Below are 21,648 nucleotides of genomic sequence, written 5' to 3'. Positions count from 1 at the left end.
CGATCACGGACTGCCGTGCGCTGGTGGATGAGGACGAAAAGTTCTTCCTGGCCAGCCAACACCACAGCATGACAGCAGCTGCATTCACCACATCACATGCAGTGGCAGAAGCCCCACACCACAGACCAGCACCGCCTGTGGAGCAGCTGCATTTCTCCTCCACTGCAGCGCTCACAAACCGGCTTCTGCACTGTATGAAAACATTCAGCTGGTTGAACGAAGTCAAACAAAACGCTAACACTACTAAAACTAAACAAACAATAAGTAACAGTCAAGAGCGACAGTAAAATGAAATACAGACAAATTGATTTTTTCGGCGGCATTCGTTCAAATTTTTCAACAGTCTAAAAATCCTGATGAAGCTCCAGCTGCAGGAACAAAGCTGCACTAAGGTTAAATGATGCCAACAAAAGTCCAGATTTATTGTTTCGTTTAGGCTTTGTTGTCCTTCGTGAATGACCGGGCCATTAAGGATGCTTCATGAATACAGGCTCTGGTGGGCTGCCTTGTGCCTTTTACTAAGGAGTGGCTTCCATCTGACCACTCTACCATTCAGGCCTTATTGGTGATTGGTGCAGAGATGGTTGTTCTTTTGGGAGGTTCTCTTCTCTCCACAGATGAATGCTGGAGTACTGACAGAGTGACCATCGGGTTCTTGGTCATCTCCCTGACTAAGGCACTTCTTCTGCGATCACTCAGTTTAGACAGGCGGCCAACTCTAGGAAGAGTCCTGGTGGATCCAAACGTCTTCCACTTACAGATTATGGAGGCCACTGTGCTTATTTGGACCTTCAAAGCAGGAGTTCCTGTATCCTTCCCCAGATTTGTGCCTCGAAACAATCCTGTCTTGGAGGTCTACAGACAATTCCTTTGACTTCATCCTTGGTTTGTGCTCTATCATGCACTGTCAAATGTGGGACCTTATATGTAGACAGGTGTGTGTCTTTCCAAATCATGTCCAATCAATTGAATTTGCCCCAGGTGGACTCCAATTAAGCTGTAAAAACATCTCAAGGATGATCAGTGGAAACAGGATGCATCTGAGCTCAATTTTGAGCTTCATGGCAAAGACTGTACATTGAATTTATTAATTTAAAAAAAAATCTCAAAGAAAACGTTTTTTCATATTGTCATGATTGGTTATTCTGTGTAGAATTTTGAGGGGAAAAAATTTAATTTCATCCATTTTGCAACATGGCTGTAACATAAAATGTGGAAAAAGTGAAGCGCTGTGAATACTTACTGGATGCATGATAGGTTAACTTCCAACAGGGCAATAACATGACTGTATAAAATCAGCATTTCAGAGAGGCAGAGCGTCTCAAATGTCAAGATGGGCAGAGGTTCACCCATTTGTGACAAATTGTGTCTAAAAAATTGTGGAACAATTTCAGAAAAAATGTTTCTCAATGTAAAATTGTGATGACTTTGTAGATCCCACCATGTGGCCGAAGGGCAAAACTGGATGCTTGTGATCTTTGGGGCCTCAGGCAGCACTGCATTAAAAACAGGTCTAATTTTGTACTGGACATCAACATGTCCAGATATCACTGTCTATGAACACAGTTCACAGTGCAATCCACAAATGCAAGTTAGATCTATATCATGCAAAGAAGTAGCCATATGTGAATGCAATCCAGAAACGCTGCTGTCTTCTATGCGCCAAAGCAAGCGCCGCGTTCGGCATAAGCAGACTACGCAGCCTGCGTGGGGCACCAACCATGTTGCACTAGTTTGCAGGGCCTCCAACTGACTGAAAATGTGTTGAAATTATTACATTATTACATTTCAAAATCAATATGAATTATTTATGAATAGGCCCATCGTTTTTGTCTTTAAACATTGTGTAGGCCCCTACCCCATTACTTAACTGGGGCAAATTAACAGTTTTTTTGCCTAATATAAAGCCCCCATCCATCCCCGCCTCGATTCCCTGAAATGGTACAGCCCTGTTTGCGTCTTTCTCTGTTCGCTGTGTCACCTAACCAGGGTTGCCAGATGTGACGATTTCCAGTCCAATAAATGCTCAAAAATGCATGGAGGCACTAAATCCTGCGCAATTTGAACTAATTTTTAAAATGTGTGTGGCAATTCTATACAAAAAACTCGTCCAGTGCCATATTTTTACCCTAAACAAACCAATTGGATGGGAAAACACCCAATCTGGCAACCCTGCGCCTAACTGAAGTAGCACTGCTAGCCCACATTCAATTCTGACACGAGACGACAAGTTGCCACGATGCCACAATTAAACAATGAAGCGACAGCAGGAGTCTGGAGCTGAAAAACTGAGGAAAAAGAAACAAAAAGATGATGCCCGTGCATCCCTTGCTGGTAAGTACGTGTTAAAGGTTTAAATTGTTTTGATTGAATTGAATTATTTTTGTTCATCGGCCATTGTTTGTTTGGAACCTGCAGTTGATTTTATTTTTTTTTAATGTAAAGCTGCCTTTATTTATTTGCATAATTCTATTTGTTCATTGCTTATTGTTTATTTGGAATCTACAGTGTTTTTTATTTAATTTAATTCTAATGCTGCTGTTAAGAAAGTTATTATTTATACATTATGCTGTTCTTTACTGTTAATGGCCTTACTTATTATAACATTGTAAATGTTCTGTTGGGAAGGTGTCGTAGCACAGACCCACAACAGGGGGCGCAAATGAACGGACAGTGAATAAGCCAAAAAGGTAACAATTTAATGTTGCGATAATACACAATGAAACGTACTGTAATCTGCACAGTCAATTTAACACCAGGTGACGTGTGGGCAGGCTCGAAGATAGAAGACCCCCGACGAGAGAGAAGCCGCGTCCCACACGGCTTCCACCACCAACGGTCTGAAGAACACCGGAGCCGCCAAGTCCCGAGTCCCCAGGTGGCCTCTGTCTTCGGCTGTTGACCCTGGTACTGCTGGCAGAAAGCAGAATATGATGAGTGAGTGTGAGTCCGCACACTCAGTAAATTCACAGTTAACGAGGGAGGAAGCCCCTCCACCTCCAAGCACACACTCGTGCAGCTCCTGTTTGAGCACTTATCTGGGTGGGAGGTGTTGCGAAGCCGTCGCTGAACACCTCAAACGCCACCTCCACAGACGAGTCTCACCGACAGGAAAACGGCTGCAAAGAAGAGTTTAGACAGATATACAGTCTTAAGTTCACAGAGAAATTACCTTGGTAATGGTAGTCGATTTCTCGGCGGGGAGGTGGAGTTGCAGTCCGGCTTTTATGGTGGTGATGATGAACGAGTGACAGCTGGTGCAGAGGATGAGTGACAGCTGTCACTTCTTCTGGGTCTAGCGCCCTCTCGTGCTTGGAGCCCGCACTCCAAGCAGGGCGCCCTCTGGTGGTGGTGGGCCAGCAGTACCTCCTCTTCAGTGGCCCACACAACATGTTCATTGCTATATGTGTATTTAATGTGAATTTTAATAAATAGCAATGGTTTGAGTAGAACTTTTGTGTGTGTGTGTGTGTGTGTGTGGGGGGGGGGGGTTCTCTTGTATGGGTGTGGGGGGGCCTCCCTGACCCGTTATGCTTAGGGCCTCCAAAACCTTAGCAGCGGCCCTGGCCAAAGCTTATTTAAAATGGTCTGAGGCAACATGGAAACTGTTCTGTGATCAGATGAAACTTATTTTCCAGAGCTATGGAATGTCTACTCGCTCAGCTGTGCAGCTTGAAGTATTCCCTCCATTTTGGAATAAGGCTGGAACATAAATTGTGGAAACAGTGAAGCGCTGTAAACACTTTCCGGATGCACTGTAGTAAAACTTTTAATATGTAGGTCACTAACTTTTCCTTTTTAAAACTTTAACTTTATCCATTGCCAGTTTAACTTCATACTTGCTTGCATTTCTTTTCCACTGTTTTGGTCTGAGAATAAACTGAAAAATATTATTCTTTGGTTACCAAGGCACGTCCCCAGAGTAATACTGTTTGTTTAATTGCTCTCAGGGGAATGTGGCATTAATGACCTCATGCCAGTGTCCAACTTTAATTACTGTCCTTTGATAGACTTTTTAAAAATAAAGTGTACAGCACTATGTCCTTGGGGCTCTCATTAACTGAGGTAATTGGCTTGTCAAACAGCAATAGATTCTTAACTAGCATTTTTTCACACATACTTTTTTTCCCATATTTTATTAATTTCTTAATATCATGTAAAGCTATGTGTTTGGCTGAATTCACAACTCAAAAACAATGAAAATATTTCCTTAAAACTGTCATTCAACATCACAATAAGCACACCAGAGATGCCATGGGTGTGGAGGGTAATACACAGAGCAGAGGGACTAAAGCAATTATTACACAACCATTACATCATTCATGACCTACAGTATGTGCAGCACAAGTTCATAACTGGAAAAATAAAAGCAAATTTTTTTTTTTTACATATACGTATTATAGTACCAAAACATCATTTTTCTTGTGATACACCTTGCCTTGAGTCAATACAGCATACAGATAATCATTTGGGAGCAGGGGTCAATGTGTTATGAAATTTAGGGTCAAAGCATTGAATGTTTATCTTCATCAAAATTCAAAGTTTGAAAATGTACAGTATTTGTAGATCAAGCAGCACCATTTGCAACTTTACACAAACAACATCCATACTTAAGCACATTTCATTGTGTACTTTGATTAACCTCATAGCAGAATCATTGGATACTTTGATTCCTGCAATAGAAAGGGTGAGCGAGAAATCACAGCGCTGGGGTGGTTTATCAAGATGAAGAATTATGCATTTATTGACTTCCTGGAGTCGGCCTTCAAAAGTATATTTGTATATGGTGAAAGTGTTGATCTTGTAGAGACATTCGCCACAGATAGATATTAGGCCAAGGAAGACCCCATTAAATTTTGGAGGTGATTCGGATCCGGATTCTCGATTCTGGATCAAGATTCACTTTATACAGGTTTTGAAGCATTATACCCCATCACACATATGCCGACTGAGGCCGAATGGCGTCAAAATGACACATCCGTCCACAATCGGGAAGTTTTGATGTGCGGTCTGAAGACCAACAGATGGCAGTCTGTGAGCATCTACATATTTGGCCCCATTCGCTTGTCTGTCCCGAGTGTGTTGGACAGTTCAAAACACTCAGCGCCATTGAAATGGGACACACATCTGACAGCAGCCTATGTGCAGTTTTTGTATCATCTGATTGCACTCTCCATATTCTGACAGCATCAAAACAGCATCTGAAATGATCTGATCACAGTTGATTGAGCTCTGAGATCGATCGGTCACAGCAAAGCCTGCCTACATGTTGTGCCACGGATGTTCACCTCCACTGGACCCCGGCCAGGAACGGCAAAGGAAAGGTTGATATGTAATAACATGTTATGTGCCACTCATTCATCATGTACAGTGGGTGTGAACAGCGCACAATCAAACCAAAAGCACTGTGTGCCACTGCGCCTTTCCGTGGTCTCATGCGTGTCATTGCACAGAGATGAACGCATCTCACCACTGTAACATATGTTATTACCTGATCACCCTCTAAACTCTGTAGGAGGTGTGATGTAACCATGCAAAAAATAAATCCCATGTGATAATCCATCCGACATCACGGTGTACAGAGTTGCGTTGTGCTTTAGAAGTGAGCAAAAACACTGGAAAGGCTGCGTCTGACGCATGGTGTGAAAGCTACAAACTTTCAGCAAAGGTGTCCAGTGGTACACGCACGCAGGCACACACTTAGTGGCTCATGCAGCCATTATGAACACACACACACACACACACACACACACACAGACACACACACACACACACACACACACACATGCACACACACTGCTGAGTGATCATTTCAGCACGTGCGCCCTGCACACTCACATGAGGAACACAGCGCTCCTTTCCACTCCGTCCCATGTTTACCATCCAGACGTTTGGACATTGGGCAGTCTTCAGTGCCTTTTATGGCCATCTGACAGCAGTCTGTGTCATCTACCTGTTGTCTACATGCACTTTGGATGCCATTGTGCAGGTGTGGGTGAGGTTGTCTGGCTGCGTTCTGACACTGCTGACCACACCCCTTTCCCTCCCAACTGAGTCTCATTATGGTAATATTTGTAGTTTCGGCCTGGTTCCTGCACATTCTTGCTATGTGTGATGGGGGCTTTACTTTTAGCAGTATCACGTCAAAACTACTGCATGGATTCTCACAAAAGTTTCACCACAGATACATATTAGACCATGGAAGACTCTGTTAAATTTTGGAAGTGATCCGGAAACAGATTCTAGATACAATTTCACATTATATAGGCTTTGAAGGATTATGTCAAAAGTACGTCAAGGATTCTCACCAAATGTGCACCACAGATACATACAACCTCAATTCCAATGAAGCTGGGATGTTGTGTAAAATGTAAATAAAACAGAATACAATGATTTGCAAATCCTCTTCAACCTATATTCAATTGAATACACCATAAAGACAAGATATTTAATGTTCAAACTGATAAACTTTATTGTTTTAGTGAAAATATTTGCTCATTTTGAAATGGATGCCTGCAACACATTTCAAAAAAGCTGGGACAGTGGTGTGTTTACCACTGTGTTACATCACCTTTCCTTCTAACAACACTTAATAAGCGTTTGGGAACTGAGGACACTAATTTCACTAATTTCAAGCTTTGTAGGTTAAATGTTTTCCCATTCTTGCTTGATGTACAACTTCAGTTGTTCAACAGTCCAAGGTCTCTGTTGTATTTTGCGCTTCATAATGCACCACTGCAGCATAATGCAGCATTGATGGTGCCATCACAGATGTGTAAGTTGCCAATGCCATGTGCACTAACACATCCCCATACCATCACAGATGCTAGTTTTTGAACTTCGTGCTGGTAACAATCTGGATGGTCTTTTTCCTCTTCTGTCTGAGGACACGATGTCCATGATTTCCAAAAACAATTTGAAATGTGGACTCATCAGACCACAGCACACTTTTCCACTTTCCATCTGTCCATTTCAAATGTGCTCGGGCCCAGAAAAGGCGGCGGCATTTCTGGAAGTTGTTGATGTAAAGCTTTTGCTTTGCATGGTAGAGTTTTAACTTGCACTTGTAGATGTAGCGATGAACTCTGTTAACTGACAATGGTTTTCTGAAGTGTTCCTGAGCCCACATGGTAAGATCCTTTACACAATGATGTCAATTTTTAATGCAGTGCCACCTGACGGATCGAAAGTCATGGGCATTCAATGTTGTTTTTCCGCCTTGCTGCTTACGTGTAAAAGTTCTCCAGATTCTCTAAACTTCTGATTATATTATGGACTGTAGATGATGGAATCCCTAAATTCCTTGCAATTGAATCTTGAGAAACATTGTTCTTAAACTGTTGGGCTATTTTTTCATGCAGTTGTTCACAGAGTGGTGATCCTCGCCCCACCTTTGCTTGTGAACGGCTGAACCTTTTGGGGATGCTTCTTTTATACCCAATCATGACACTCATAATTAGTGTCCTCAGTTCTCAAACGCTTATTGAGTATTGTTAGAAGGAACACAGCGGTAAACATACCACTGTCCTGGCTTTTCTGAAACGTGTTGCAGGAATCCATTTCAAAATAAGCAAGTATTTGCAAAAAACAATCAAGATTATCAGTTTAAACATTAAATATCTTGTCTTTGTGGTTTATTCAATTGAATATAGGTTGAAGAGGATTTGCAAATCATTATATTCTGTTTTATTTATATTTCACACAACGTCCAAACTTCATTGGACTTGGGGTTATATTAGAGTAGTGGCATCCAAAGTATTCCAGGAAGGGCTGAGAGGGTGCAGGTTTTCTTTGCAACCACCCACTCCACCAGGTGATTTCACTGATTAATTGATTCCACCTGCTCAAAGTGATGTTAATCAGTGAACTCACCTGGTGGAGTGGGTGGTTGCAATGAAAACCTGCACCCTCTCGGCCCTTTCTGGAATGAGTCTGTGACCTCTGTATTAGGCCTTGAAAGACTCCATTAAATTCTGAAGGTGATACGGATCAGATTCCAGATTCTTGATCAAGTTTCACTTTATAGGGTTTTAAGGATTACGTCAAAACTACTTCACCGATTCTCACCAAATTTGCACCACGGATAGATATTCGGGCATGGAAGACTCCACTGAATTTGGGAAGTGATCTGGATACAGATTGATGGATGGCAATCCAAGTACATTCTGAGTGCCAGTCCCAAGCCTGGATAAATGAAGAGGGTAGAAGGAGGCAGGGCATTAACCGTAAAGTTTGTCAAATCTCAGCCACATGGGGTGTGCAGCCAGTACACTCTGAGTGCTAGTTCAAAGCCCTGATAAATGAGAAGGGTTGTGTGAGGAACGGTATGTAGTGTAAAACAAGGCAACATAACCATGTAGAGTACAATCAATTTTCCATACCGGATCGGTAAAGACCCAGGTTAACAACAACTGCCACCAGTGCCGTTGCTCAATAGGGTGTCATTGGAAATTGGGCTCCTGTGGGGCAAAAAGGAAGAAGCGGAGGAAAATGTGTCCAAAGACAGTGGGAGAAGAGAAAAATTGAAAAGGTGGAAGTGAGAGTAGGGATCTTGAATATTGGCAGTATGAATAATAAAAGGAGAGAGCTGGCTGACATCATAGAGAGGAGAAAGGTCAACACACTGTGTGTGCAAGAGACCAAGTGTAAGGGAAGTAAGGCCAGGAGCATAGGCCATGGGTTCAAGTTGCTGTATCATGGTGTGGATAGGAAGAGAAATGCTGTTGGGGTCATTTTAAAGGAAGAGTATGGTAAGAGTGTGTTGCAGGTTCTACCCGCGTAAAGACCCTGTCACACCTTGACGATTTAGCCAGCATATGCTAACCTTATTAAAAAAATGTTCGCATAAGTCTAATAAGTTAAAGCTAAGTTTTCTTATAAGTTAGGAGCATGTTGAAGCTCGCTGATATACGTCCTAATACATTGAACTCCTTGAAAAATTTTGGGTATGCTGAAGCGTACTCATACGTCCCACACATGCAAGACATAAGTTGTGGATAGGTTTTGTGATTGTTGGCACACATTTCTTGTAATTTAGTCATAAGTCTAAATACAGCCATTAATGCTGGCCACTCATTGGCTGAAACCTGCAGTCCTCATGCGGACAGACTGTTTCATTCACATACAGAGTAAATATTACCTGTTTGCTTCAGTCCAATTGATCATCCCAGTCTGATGGACACATATCCACATAATAAAGCGATCTGATTATGGAAAATGTCTGAAAATACTTTAATTCCTGGTCTTGGCTAGAAATGCAGCGTTTTAAAACAAGTCCCTCTGTTTTTTTCTGCTGCAGGTGCGTTTCTCAGAGGATGCTGGTGTTGCGCTGTCTGATCACACAGAAGTGTGATCTGATGGCTGATGATTTAAACTTTTAAAGCGCCGTTGCTGATGACAGATCACACCATCAGGTCTGATCACACCTGATTGTGGTCGACTAGCACTTTAAAAGTTTAAATCATGACATAGTTTCATTATTAAGGTCTGTGATGACCTGATCAGACCAGAAAGCAGCTTTAAATGTTTAAAGAGTCACAGCACTCCATTCAGTCATGTCAATGTTTACCACAGCCAGTTGACTCATCAGCATTCTGTACACAATGAAAATGGTCCACTAAGATAAAAAAAATAAAAATAAAATAATAAAATAATGTTTAATATGTTAAATTACTCTGTTTCTGACCGCACCACACCGTGTAGTACCGACCCGAACCAAATCGATGATTCACTGCCTCCTGCGGGATTAGCGTGTGAGCCCAGAATGTAAATGTCAACATCCATTGTTCAGTGTTGTTAGATAATATATGTAGCTTCTCTAAAAATATGACTCCTATCAATGTTCCGTTTTGGCACCAGTCATCCTTGACCCAAAATATATAAGCACACAAAATGACAAATGTTAGCTCTCCCCAGTTTGTCTGTGATCAAAATTGCATGCAGGCATGCAAAGCTTTTTGTCTTTTCTGCATTGTCCTGTAAGCAGGTGCTTTAGTTTTGGGCTTTTACACACCCACAAACAGATGGTGGTGGAAGACATCAAAAACAGTACAGATTTCACTCATGGTACCTGCAACATGACATTTAACTCACTCATGGTAACAGCAACATGACACTTAACTAAACTAACTAAACCAATTGAACTCCAAAACATATATCAATAACACTAACAACACTTAAAATAACATGAACCACAACAACATTATTTTGTTGCTCTCCCCAGCTGTTTCTCAGTGATTGAAGCTATACACACACACACACTCATACACACACATAGAGGCCACTATTTTGATGTTGATATGTATATTTGTTTCATAAAGTTTTCTATATATGATATTATGTTGCTATTAACAACAGATGATTTTATTTTGCGTGTAATAAAATTGCAGTTTTACCTTGCGATGGGAACAAATTCCCCATGGTGAGACAGTTGCAATGATGTAACTGTGTGACAAGTTAAAGAGCCACCAATCTGTGAACTCATAACCTGCTGTGGACTTTGCACAGACCAAGATGAGGTGCCTTTCTTTGGCTTAGACATTCAGTTCAAACCTCCATAACACCTGTTGTTTAATGCACCTGTAAAATTTTATTCTGTAACCAATCGCTGGTACATTGTCGGGTTGAATGATAAACAGTAGTTTTCCACTTTATTTCAACCTGACTGTGTTTGTACACATGGGCAGTTATCGCTACCTGACATTTATCTTGTGCTTCCTGTTGTATGCTACTATAATATCAGCTAATCTTGTCATAATAGTGGTAATAGTGAGAGAGAAATCATTACATGAGACAATGTATATTTTTATTCTGTGCCTTTCTATCAACTCTCTGTATGGCTGCTCTGGCTTCTTCCTGAGATTCTTGCAAGACATTTTATCTGACACTCATTTGATCTTACGCTCAGCCTGCTTAACTCAGATTTATGTCATATACACGTATGCCTCATATGAGCTTACCATTTTAAGTGTTATGGCATATGATCGATATGTTGCTGTGTGTCAGCCTTTGCATTACCACAACAAAATGACCTCCAAGGCCATGTCTGCACTAGTTGTGTTAGCTTGGTTCTATCCTAGTTTTTCTGTTTCAACCTGTGTTTATCTAACCTCCACACTGCCGTTGTATAGCAATAAGATACCAAAGGTATTCTGTGCCAACTGGCCAGTTGTAAAGCTGTCATGTGTTCCAACTGTGATCAATAACCTTGTTGGTATGTTGGTTTCCATGATTACAGTCTTTCTTCCCCTTGTTTTTGTCTTGTATACTTATGTAAGGATTTTCCTGGTTTGCAGAAAATGCTCTCCAGAGTTCAAAGGCAAAGTCATACAAAGCTGTCTTCCACACATTATTACATTTGTTAATTATGTACCGTATTTTCCGGACTATAAGTCGCACCGGAGTATAAGTCGCACCAGCCACTTTATCCATTATAAAGAAAAATAAACCATAAATAAGTCACACCGGAGTATAAGTCGCACCAGCCACTTTATCCATTATAAAGAAAAATAAACCATAAATAAGGTCCACTGGACTATAAGTCCCATGGACATACAGGTATGTTAACATGAAAAGTTCAGATGATAATATTGTGACGGCTACCGTTTTTGGATGCATATTTCACCAGTCGCAACTTGTAATCTGCAGAGTATGATTTTCTTTTTGGTGGCATTTTTTCGGGCCTTCTCTGTTGTCTTGTTATGTTATCAGTAACGTTAAAATTTTTATTTTTCTATGGTAGTCAGAAGTCGCAGGAACAGTCACACAAGCCTGGAGTGCCCTCTCGTGAGCTGCATTTTACCTACGGATATGTTTGTATTTTGCGGACCACATTGCGAGCCGAACCATGCAGCGCCTACCTGCGCAGCTCATGGCATCCCAGCGGTGTCGATACAGCTCCTTCCAAGTGCACACGCTAATCCTCCACCGTCGCTCACCCAATGCTCCCATGCAGCTCTCAGCGTCAACTTAAACACTCTGCTCACATTGATATCCAAGGGTTGAAGCTGTTCTGCTCGCCATGCTGGAATAACAGCAAGCACCGTGTTCGTCAGCTTCACACGCTGTGGGTGAGGTGAGGAATACGCATCCAAAGTTCTGTTCTCTGATTGGTTATCGCGACCAGCGTGAACTATAGGATGGCCGTCATACTACAGTGCCCATGATGCGTTGCATTTCCTTTTCCGGTGGCCATTTTAAAACATAGATCGACTCTGTCACGTAAAATTGTTTTGTTACAGTAAATTGAGATCCTACCGGTATATTTTTCATTTATAAGTCGCACCGGAGTATAGGTCGCACCCCCGGCCAAAACATGTAAAAAAGTGCGACTTATAGTCCGGAAAATACGGTAATCACTGTCTTTTGTGATGTTGTCCTCAGTCGTTTTGACGTTGAACAGTTAAATCTTTTTCTGGCTGTCACATTATCACTTGAGTTTGTTGTGATTCCTCCCATTCTGAATCCTCTTGTATATGGCCTGAAGTTACCAGAAATTAGAAAACCTATCTTCAGAATGTTATCATACTAGAAACAAGGTTAATTACTCCTTGTACACAAGTATGTTCAGGATGGATTTTGAGATTTGTTTCAGAGTATCCCTATTTCATGTGCTGCTTAGTCTATGAAAGCTGGAGTCATATTTCAAAGGGTCTGGCTTTGACAAAGTTGTGTTTGAACACTGAAAGGTGATCCTGAGTCCAAACCACCAAATGTCACACAAACACAACTTGAACATCAGAAGCACAGAGCATGTTTAATTGCAACTCATCTTGTCTGTTTGCAAAACACACTTGCAGAGATGCAGAATCAGCTGTGATCATCATTTCACTTGCTGCTAAAAATAAATCACCCACCCACACCAAAGATTTTCTCTGACTTCGATATCTGCATCAGACCACCACCAGTTATTATTATACCACCAGTTATCAGTTATTCTAAATCTCAGTGGTATTTTGAGGCCTCAATCACACAGAAATAATATTGTTCTGACAAGAAGACTCTCGCTGCATGCAGCGAGTTATACTTGGTACAGCCAGCTGCAGTACACAGGTGCATCAACTGCCAGCATACGTGGCCCACTTCTTTAAACCTAATCACCAAATTTTTGAGTAATAGCCCATAATTAAACATATCAAGGATACATTCTGTGACTGATTTTCAACCTGCACCACATCACAGACAGTTCTTTTTTTAATTTAGTTTTTGAATTAAAGCCCAAATGACAATAATACTTCATTTACTGGTATTAATATTCTGTCCAAATATTCAGTAAAATCTTGTTTGGAAATTTTCACAGGAAGCTCACAGGAAACACCAGCTGGACATTACAAACATGGACAGAAATCCACCAAACTGAACAAACCATGCTGTTCTGTGTTTTTCAATTACGTTACAAAAGTGCATGAAAACATGTCAAATCAGATTATTACCAATACCAGATTATTCCCAGTTATCACATTATTGTGGTCATATAAACATAGTCACAGATGTTATGACACATTTATGTACTGAAGACAAGGAAACCCTCCCCCCTCCAAAAAACCCCCAAACAAATACATATACGAGGTCTGTCCATAAAGTATTGTACCTTTTTATTTTTTTTTTTAAACTATATGGATTTGATTCATATGTTTTCACGTCAGACATGCTTGAACCCTTGTGCGCATGCATGAGTTTTTCCACGCCTGTCGGTGACGTCATTCGCCTGTGAGCATGCCTTGTGGAAGGAGTGGTCCTGCCCTGTCATCAGATTTTCATTGTCTGGAAATGGCGGAATGATTTGGGGTTTTTTTCCATCAGAATTTTTTCAGAAGCTGTTAGAGACTGGCACCTGGAAACTTTTTGAAAAATTTATCTGGCTTTCGGTGAAACTTTTACAGGCTTCACAGAGAATAAGGTCTGGTAGTACAGCTTTAAGGACCCCTTTAAGGATGCTCAGCGCGCCGTGCTCCGAGCTGCGACGACACGGCACAAGCCACTGGACCATTTCTGAGCTGATGGCTCTGTGGATACGAGAACCGTCGTGTGCTCTTTCTCTGGTTATCACAAGAGCTGGACATCAGCCATTTTCCGGCAGATTTCACTTTTAACAAGAGATTTTGTCATGGAAAGCCACGCGGAGGCTTCGCGCGTAAAGACCGATTCGCTTTGGAAGCGAGACAAAGGAACACCTCCGTTTCGGCATGTCAGAGGACAAGTTTGGACATGTCCAGCTCTGCACAACTTCACTGATACTTACTGGACTGGTAAGCATTGAAAGCCGAGTAAGACATGTCCAAACTTGTCCTCTGACACGCCGAAACGGAGGTGTTCCTTGTCTCGCTTCCAAAGCGAATCGGTCTTTACGCGCGAAGCCTCCGCGCGGCTTTCCATGACAAAATCTCTTGTTGTAATATCATCACACGTGCGCTTAGGCACTGTCTAGTGGGATCTTGAAAATTTATTTTCTTTTTTTTTTTACAAATCAAAAAAATTACATATTTTACAAAAGCACATTTATAAACACCAGCACGTTACATTGATTCACTTGTGTTGGTTTTTATATAGAATAAATGAATCAACCAATCAGTATGAGCAGAGGCTAGGTTTACCCATAATCCCTTTTGGCATCTGTGTGTTAATGTTCAAATTTTCAGAATTAGTGTATTATTTTAAAATTAACAGATATGTGTTATATATCACTTTGTACTTTTTAAGAGTTTGCATTAATGTAGTTATTCTATCCGGATTAATTTGATTTATAAATCAAAACCATAAGCAGAGCCAGCCCAAGGCATACGCCAACTACACGGTCGCTTAGGGCCTCCACGCCACCAGGGGGCCCCGAGAGCACCGAGACGTTGTGATAAAAAAGTAAATATATACATATATATACATTGAATAATTTAAACGAAATTGTACTACACCCGAAAAAAATAAATTCATTTTGACAAAATACCAATACTAGGTTAATTGATGCCTCCTGTTGGCTGCTGCCACCGTTTGGCAAATTTAGATGCACCACTTGGGTCAGATGGTCGATGACTAATCGTGAGGAATGAAGTGAGTGCAAGTCATGTCTCAGAAAAGAAATTATCCCTCCAGCGGAGAAAAGAAAAAAGAAGTTGGAAGACGACAAAAAACAACAAGACAAACGTAGGTTTGCATGTCCAATATTACAATTTTTGTTGTCATTATTTGCGAAATGCTCCGTTCATTTAGTGTAAAGTGCTTTAGGTGTCTTAAAGTCAGAGGCGATTGCTCTAAGACTGCAAGGGAAGCTCAGCTTCCCCTAAAATGTCAAAAAATAAGTGATCAAATATATACTGTTGTGTGTACATGTCATTGACTAAATATGCGCGACAAAGCACTCAACTTTTGTTCAGAATCAGCTTCTTATCACTGGTAACGAGGCTTTCCTCTCACTCAAACCCGCAGCTTCACAGTGCTTTAAACAGTGTGGACGCTGAGCATCCACAGACTTCAATAGCGACACAAAGCATGCAGCGAAATGATACGAGTCACTGGATAAATGCTGGGCTTTGTCCCACCCATCGGATGCTCAGCGTGTCTGGGGGTCTATGGGCAGTGGGCTGGCCTCGGCTGGCCAGACGCTCAGCTTCTGCATGATGATTGGATGATCTGTCTGAGGCTGAATCCCTTTTTGATTGACAGCGAAATGAGCGAATCAGCGATCTTTTGGTGTAACATCTGTGGGAACGTTTTCATTCTGTTCTGAGTTGAACCCGCGACTTTCCTAATCCTCTTAGCGGCATTTTCTTTGTTAAAACGACTAGCGACAAATCTAGCTATTTCTGGTGTTTTTTTTTTTTTGTAGCTGCTTGTGTTTGGAGACTGACTTCTATCACTCTTTCTGACTTCTATCGCAGTTTCTGTCCCTACCGAGCAGGGGGTGCTGCTGAGCTCCTCCACCGTCACAAAGCACTCACAGGCGGACACACTTCACACTAGCCTCGCGCCAGTCCCAGCTACCGAGCTAGCTAGGTAGCAAGCTGCACATAATGGCAGACAATTTGAATGTTGTGGACTGGATTTTGGCGAAGCCATTTGATAGTCTTCCTTACAAAGAAAAACTTAAACAGCAGGGCAGATCAACTCCTCAGATTAATTTGGTGCAAAAGGTGGGGAAAAGTAGCTCAGCTCTCAATGGTTTGCAGGCCAAAGTTAAAGCAATAGCCCCCAGTGCAGTGTTTGTGCATTGCTATGCACACACATTGCTGTTATGTTGTGGATTTATATGTTCATTTTGGAGATTATTTAAGTATTGTATTTATTATTTAAATATTTAATTTTGATTACAACTTTATTTTTCTGTAAGATAATGTGTGTTATGTGTCGGACGCAGTCGGAGTACCGACCAGCGTTTGACAATAGGACCCAGCATAAAGGAAACAGAGCATGGTTCAAAGGATAACAGAATTTAATAACATAACAGTGAGTGCTTATTAATAACAAGTGCGCGGTCTGGCGAGGTGGAAGAACGGTGCGCTCCCAGCAGCACAAACGGTCCGGAGCCAGAACAGTTCGGACCCAAGGACCCCACCGACACCCCCCAGGTGGCCGCGACCAACTGAGTCTGTGAAAGAAGAAACCATCATGTGAGTCCACCACTCCACACACAGAGAGACCACTCAAAGGTGTACATAAACAGCAAACACTTCCTGGCTTAATCACCAATCAGCTTCCCACCCTGCAGGCATGGAACACCCAGTTCAATTCTCCACTGCAGTGGAAGCTGATTAAACGACTAACATAACAGCTCAATATAATAAGGTGTGAAGGACACCACATTTACTGACTGTACTCATGTTAGTCACAAAACCTAAAATACCTCAGGAAGTGTGCTGACGAGCATGAGACCTCACCCCCTCCTCTTTCACAGACCATGGCATCAAACCTGGTACGGTCTCTGCGTCCATGATGATGAGATGGTTCTCCAAACGTCAATCTCACCCGTCTGGTCACAAGGTCGAGTCTCTGGCAAATACACACTGTGTACTCCAGACTTAAATGCAACCATGCCCCAATCCATAAAGATGCACCACAGCTGTGAGTCCTGACGAGCTGCACATGACCAGCCTCAGGTGATCAGGGTGAGGTCCTAATAACTCAGCCACACAGCCACTCAGTCCTGAACGCATGCCACCTGGAAGGAAAAACAAAAGACAGAAAACAGAGGACAGAAACAAAAGCCAGCCAGGCACCCCAGCCACAACAATGTGAATGTCATTTGATTATATTTTGTATTTGGATATTGAACATTTTGCACACCATTGCACATCTGAAAGAAATTAAACTATTTAACGTGTTTACTATAAATGCAGTCTCCAGCCTGCTGATGTTACTTTCAAATAGTTAAATTAATGAGCCATACTTATACATCACTCTGTATGTAGAAGTTAATTAAAACATATTTATGAGTTTGTTACCCCTTTAAGGTTAAAAACAAGAATGACACCTGTATGATGTAAGATAATTACAAATAATGCTAATGATTGTGGGTACGTTACACACATAACAGTGTAGCCTAAGGAATAATGGGGCATCTGGTGCTGAGGTGATGGTAGGGGGGCCCCCAAATGAAATTCTGCTTAAGGCCCCATAAAGGCTTGGGCCGGCCCTAACCATAAGTCAAACCTCCACCCATGGCTGGACCACTGTATGCTGTCAGGTAAATGACGCTTCCGTACAACAGTGGGCAGGAGCACAAAGACAGAAGTGGTGGCTCACTGGATGTGTTTGGGTTTCTGATTGCCTTTGGTTCTAAGTATTAAAAGCTTGGTGGTGTTTAAACTCAAAATCGGTTTGGTAGTAGCTGAGCCCATACGGGAGACACAATTTAAAGTCATGAAGTTTTTAGGCAGTTTATCGGTTTAGCATTATAAAAGATAACTTTTCAGTTTGCTTTCTGGTTAGCTGTATGTTCAAATGCAGCAAAAACAAGAAGAAAAAACAAAACAAAACAGTCCATCCTCTGATTACATCATAAGTTCCCCATGATTGGTCTATTTCATTCCAAAACCTCTCTTGATGTTGTCAGAAACAGGGCTGAGATTGAGGAACAGAAGCCACTTTGCCACACACTGATGCACAACACAGACTGTTCACTTCTCTGTGACACTTTACAGGTTGTATGAATTGTTCCATTTGGCCCCACTGATTTATGTTTAATTTTAGGTTTTGAAAGTTGTTTTACTTTACAGGTTATTGTGACAAGAAACTTCAAGCTGATGTGGAATGTTTCAGTCATAACAATTTTCACACTTTCAGGGTTAAATTTCACATTTGAAGAGAAAATTGCCCTCTTCTTGTTTTCTTTGTTGTGGTATTTATTGATTCTGTTGTTAAATGGCAGTATTATTATTGCCATTATTATGGATAAGAACCTTCATGAGCCCATGTATATCATCTTGTGTAATTTTTGCATTAATACACTGTATGGTACTGTTGGATTTTATCCTAAATTCCTTTTGGACCTTCTGTCTTCTCATGTCATTTCATATGCTGGATGTATGTTACAGGGTTTTGTAATACATTCAGCAATAATAGCTGACTTTTCCATCCTCACCCTGATGGCGTACGACAGATATGTGGCTATATGTCGACCTCTGCAGTACCATTCCTTCATGACAAAACAGAGAGTCTCTGTCTTTGTGTTTTTCTCCTGGCTGATACCACTTTGTTGTATGCTTATGAACACTATGACATTACTGGGATCACAGTTGTGTGGTTCTCACATAAATAGAATATACTGTGTTAACTGGATGATTGTTTCTCTTGCTTGTTCACCTCCGAAAGCAAATATTGCTGTAGGATATTTTAATATCCTGTTTTATTTGGGTCATGTCGGGTTTATTTTGTGGTCTTATGTTTACCTGATAAGAACATGTTTATCATCCAAAAACAGCTGGAGCAGGTTTATGCAGACATGTTTGCCACATTTAATGTGTCTCTTCATTTTTTTATTTTCTTTGCTTTTGGATTTATTCTACATGAGGTTTGGTTCGAGTGATTTGTCTCAAGATCTCTCTAACTTAATGGCAATTGAATTGCTGTTTATTCCACCAGTTGTTTACCCACTCATATATGGACTCAAACTCACCAAAATCCGCAATAAATTTGTGAATTATTTCTATGCTGGAAAGAAACTGCAAAAAAGGGTGAATTCACAATGGTGAGTTTTAAAGTGAAAACAAAGGTTTTGAGATAAAAAAAAAAAATACAACTTAGTGAAAAGATGCTGAACGTGATAAAGCTCTCAGAATGCTGTTTGTGAATAGGTTTCAAATTTGACCTTTGTCTTCTTGTTTAACACCAATCTGAATTAACCCGCAATCATGAACCATGTGAGTACTGAAAAGTACTTTTACAATATTTTCATATGTTATATCACTTGCAGTTTTCCATTGATTTAGACTAAACTATATTTGAAATTATTCCTTTAATTAATCTACTTTGAATTTTAATTGTTTTATGTCTGATAACTAAGTAAGACACACTGGAGCTGCTGTTTTGTGTAAGGATTGGATAGAAATGAAGGGTTCAGATGCAAAACAAATTTCTGAGACCAACATGCACTTGGTTGCTGAGGTAAATATCACTGTGCAAACTATTAAGGAATTTGAAGAAAAAAAAAAAACATTCATTTAATTTATGGAAAGCTCAGCATTTTTGCCTGAGGCCAAAATGTGGCCATGGGGTATTGCAAAGACTTTGTGTCTGTCTGTCTGTCCATTTATCTGTGCTCAACATAAATCCAATCCTGTTCAAATTCACAGGGAACATTCTTGGGACATAAACCTTGGACAGGTTCACAGATGGCTAACCTTGACCTATTTTAAGAGGTCAAAAGGTTTCTATTTATCTCTTCTGTTTCCGATTTTAATGCTCATATGGCTGAGGGTATTTTAGCATTGTTATCTTCTAATGTGTTTTCCTTTTTCATCTACATTTTAACATGCATTTGTCTTCTTTTAAAGAAATGGAAATATTGGGTTTTGTATCTGAATGCTTCAAGTCAGTTCACAATCTTGACACTGAGAAAAATCCTGATTTCTGAGTTAAGACATGTTGTCCAATGACTTTATTTACATCACTTATGCAAAAATACAATCCGTATAATACTCTATGGTAAATCTGTATGGAGTAGAGAATTCTCAAAAACTGAGTGACTGTGCAAGAAGGAGACAAGTGAGGGAAGCCACCAAGACACCCAGACAACACAGAAGAAGTTATAGTCTTCTGTGGCTGTGAATGGAGAAATTGTGCAGATAGTCAAGTTTCTTATGTATTTTCATTCACATGTTTTGGAACTTTACTAAAGGGTGTTGGGAGAAGCAAAACCTCCCCTTTAACCAGAAAAATAAAAATGTATACAACCCCCAATTCCAATGAAGTTGGAAACACAATACAATGATTTGCAAATCCTCTTGAACCTATATTCAATTGAATACACCACAAAGACAAGATATTTGATGTTCAAACTGATAAACTTTATTGTTTTTGTGCAAATATTTGCTCATTTTGAAATGGATGCCTGCAACATGTTTCAAAAAACCTGGGACAGTGGTATGTTTACTACTGTGTTACATCACCTTTCCTTCTAACAACACTCAATAAGTGTTTAGGAACTGAGGACAGTAAATGTTGAAACTTTGTAGGTGGAATTCTTTCCCATTCTTGCTTGATGTATGACTTTAGTTGTTCAACAATCCAGGGTCTCCATTGTCGTATTTTGCGCTTCATAATGCACCACACATTTTCAATGGGCGACAAGTCTGGACTGCAGGCAGGCCAGTCTAGTACTATGAAGCCATGCTGTTGTAACACGTGCAGAATGTAGCTTGCCATTGTCTTGCTGAAATAAGCAGGTAGAGTTTTAACTTGCACTTGTTGATGTAGTGACAAACTGTGTTAACTGACAATGGTTTTCTGGAGTGTTCCTGAACCCACGCAGTAAGATCCTTTACACAATGATGTTGGTTGTTAATGTAGTGCCGTCTTATAATTATGGACTGTAGATGATGGAATCCCTAAATTCCTTGCAATTGAACGTTGAGAAACATTGTACTTAAACTGTTGGACTATTTTTTAACGCAGTTGTTCAGAAAGTGGTGATCTTTGCCCCATCTTTGCTTGTGAACGGCTGAGACTTTTGGGAATGCTCCTTTCATACACAATCATGACACTCACAATTAGTGTCCTCAGTTCCCAAATGCTTATTGAGTGTTGTTAGAAGGAAAGGTGATGTAACACAGTGGAAAACATACCACTGTCCCAGCTTTTTTGAAACGTGTTGCGGGCATCCATTTCTGTTTTTATTTTCATTTTACACAATGACCCAACTTCACTGGAATTGGGTTTATATATATATATATATATATATATATATATATATATATATATATATAATATGACTAGAGTTTTTGTTTGTTTTGAAGTCCCATTCAGTTTAATGTATAACTTACAATTGGATGTCCATGTTGACTGTATTTTCTTGTTTTCTCAGTAGCCGTGCCTGTCTTGTAATGTCTGCATGTTTTTGGATTAGGTGTTCATTTACATAGACATTGGTCCCTTTCAGCTTTCTTCCCTGTGTAAGCAGTTCTTCTTTTCTGTTAATGAAGTGGATAAAGGCTCTTTCACACA

General features: G+C 40.6%; 2 protein-coding genes across 2 annotated transcripts; both read left to right on the top strand.

Moving 5' to 3' along the window:
- Nucleotides 1-10,626: 10,626 nt before the first annotated feature.
- On the top strand, nucleotides 10,627-12,529 carry LOC117524283 (olfactory receptor 1468-like). The gene is made up of 2 exons (XM_034186053.1): nucleotides 10,627-11,372; nucleotides 12,337-12,529. The coding sequence occupies exons 1-2, from the start codon at nucleotides 10,627-10,629 to the stop codon at nucleotides 12,527-12,529; spliced, it is 939 nt and encodes a 312-aa protein (XP_034041944.1).
- A 5,701-nt stretch (nucleotides 12,530-18,230) lies between these two features.
- On the top strand, nucleotides 18,231-19,178 carry LOC117524282 (olfactory receptor 49-like). Its single transcript, XM_034186052.1, has one exon. It carries the CDS (start codon nucleotides 18,231-18,233, stop codon nucleotides 19,176-19,178), a length of 948 nt encoding a protein of 315 aa, XP_034041943.1.
- The last annotated feature ends 2,470 nt before the right edge of the window (nucleotides 19,179-21,648 follow it).

The sequence above is a fragment of the Thalassophryne amazonica genome, chromosome 14 (genome assembly GCF_902500255.1).
Source record: "Thalassophryne amazonica chromosome 14, fThaAma1.1, whole genome shotgun sequence".
Lineage (NCBI taxonomy): Eukaryota > Metazoa > Chordata > Actinopteri > Batrachoidiformes > Batrachoididae > Thalassophryne > Thalassophryne amazonica.
The sequence above is the reverse complement of the archived record's forward strand: the minus strand, read 5'-3'. Positions and strand labels throughout refer to the sequence as shown.

Coding starts and splice junctions, on each gene's coding strand:
- LOC117524283 (XM_034186053.1), top strand. CDS start 10,627: ATGATAAACAGTAGTTTTCCACTTTATTTCAACCTGACTGTGTTTGTA. Junction 11,373..12,336: donor ACATTTGTTAATTATGTACC/GTATTTTCCGGA, acceptor TGCGACTTATAG/TCCGGAAAATACGGTAATCA.
- LOC117524282 (XM_034186052.1), top strand. CDS start 18,231: ATGTGGAATGTTTCAGTCATAACAATTTTCACACTTTCAGGGTTAAAT.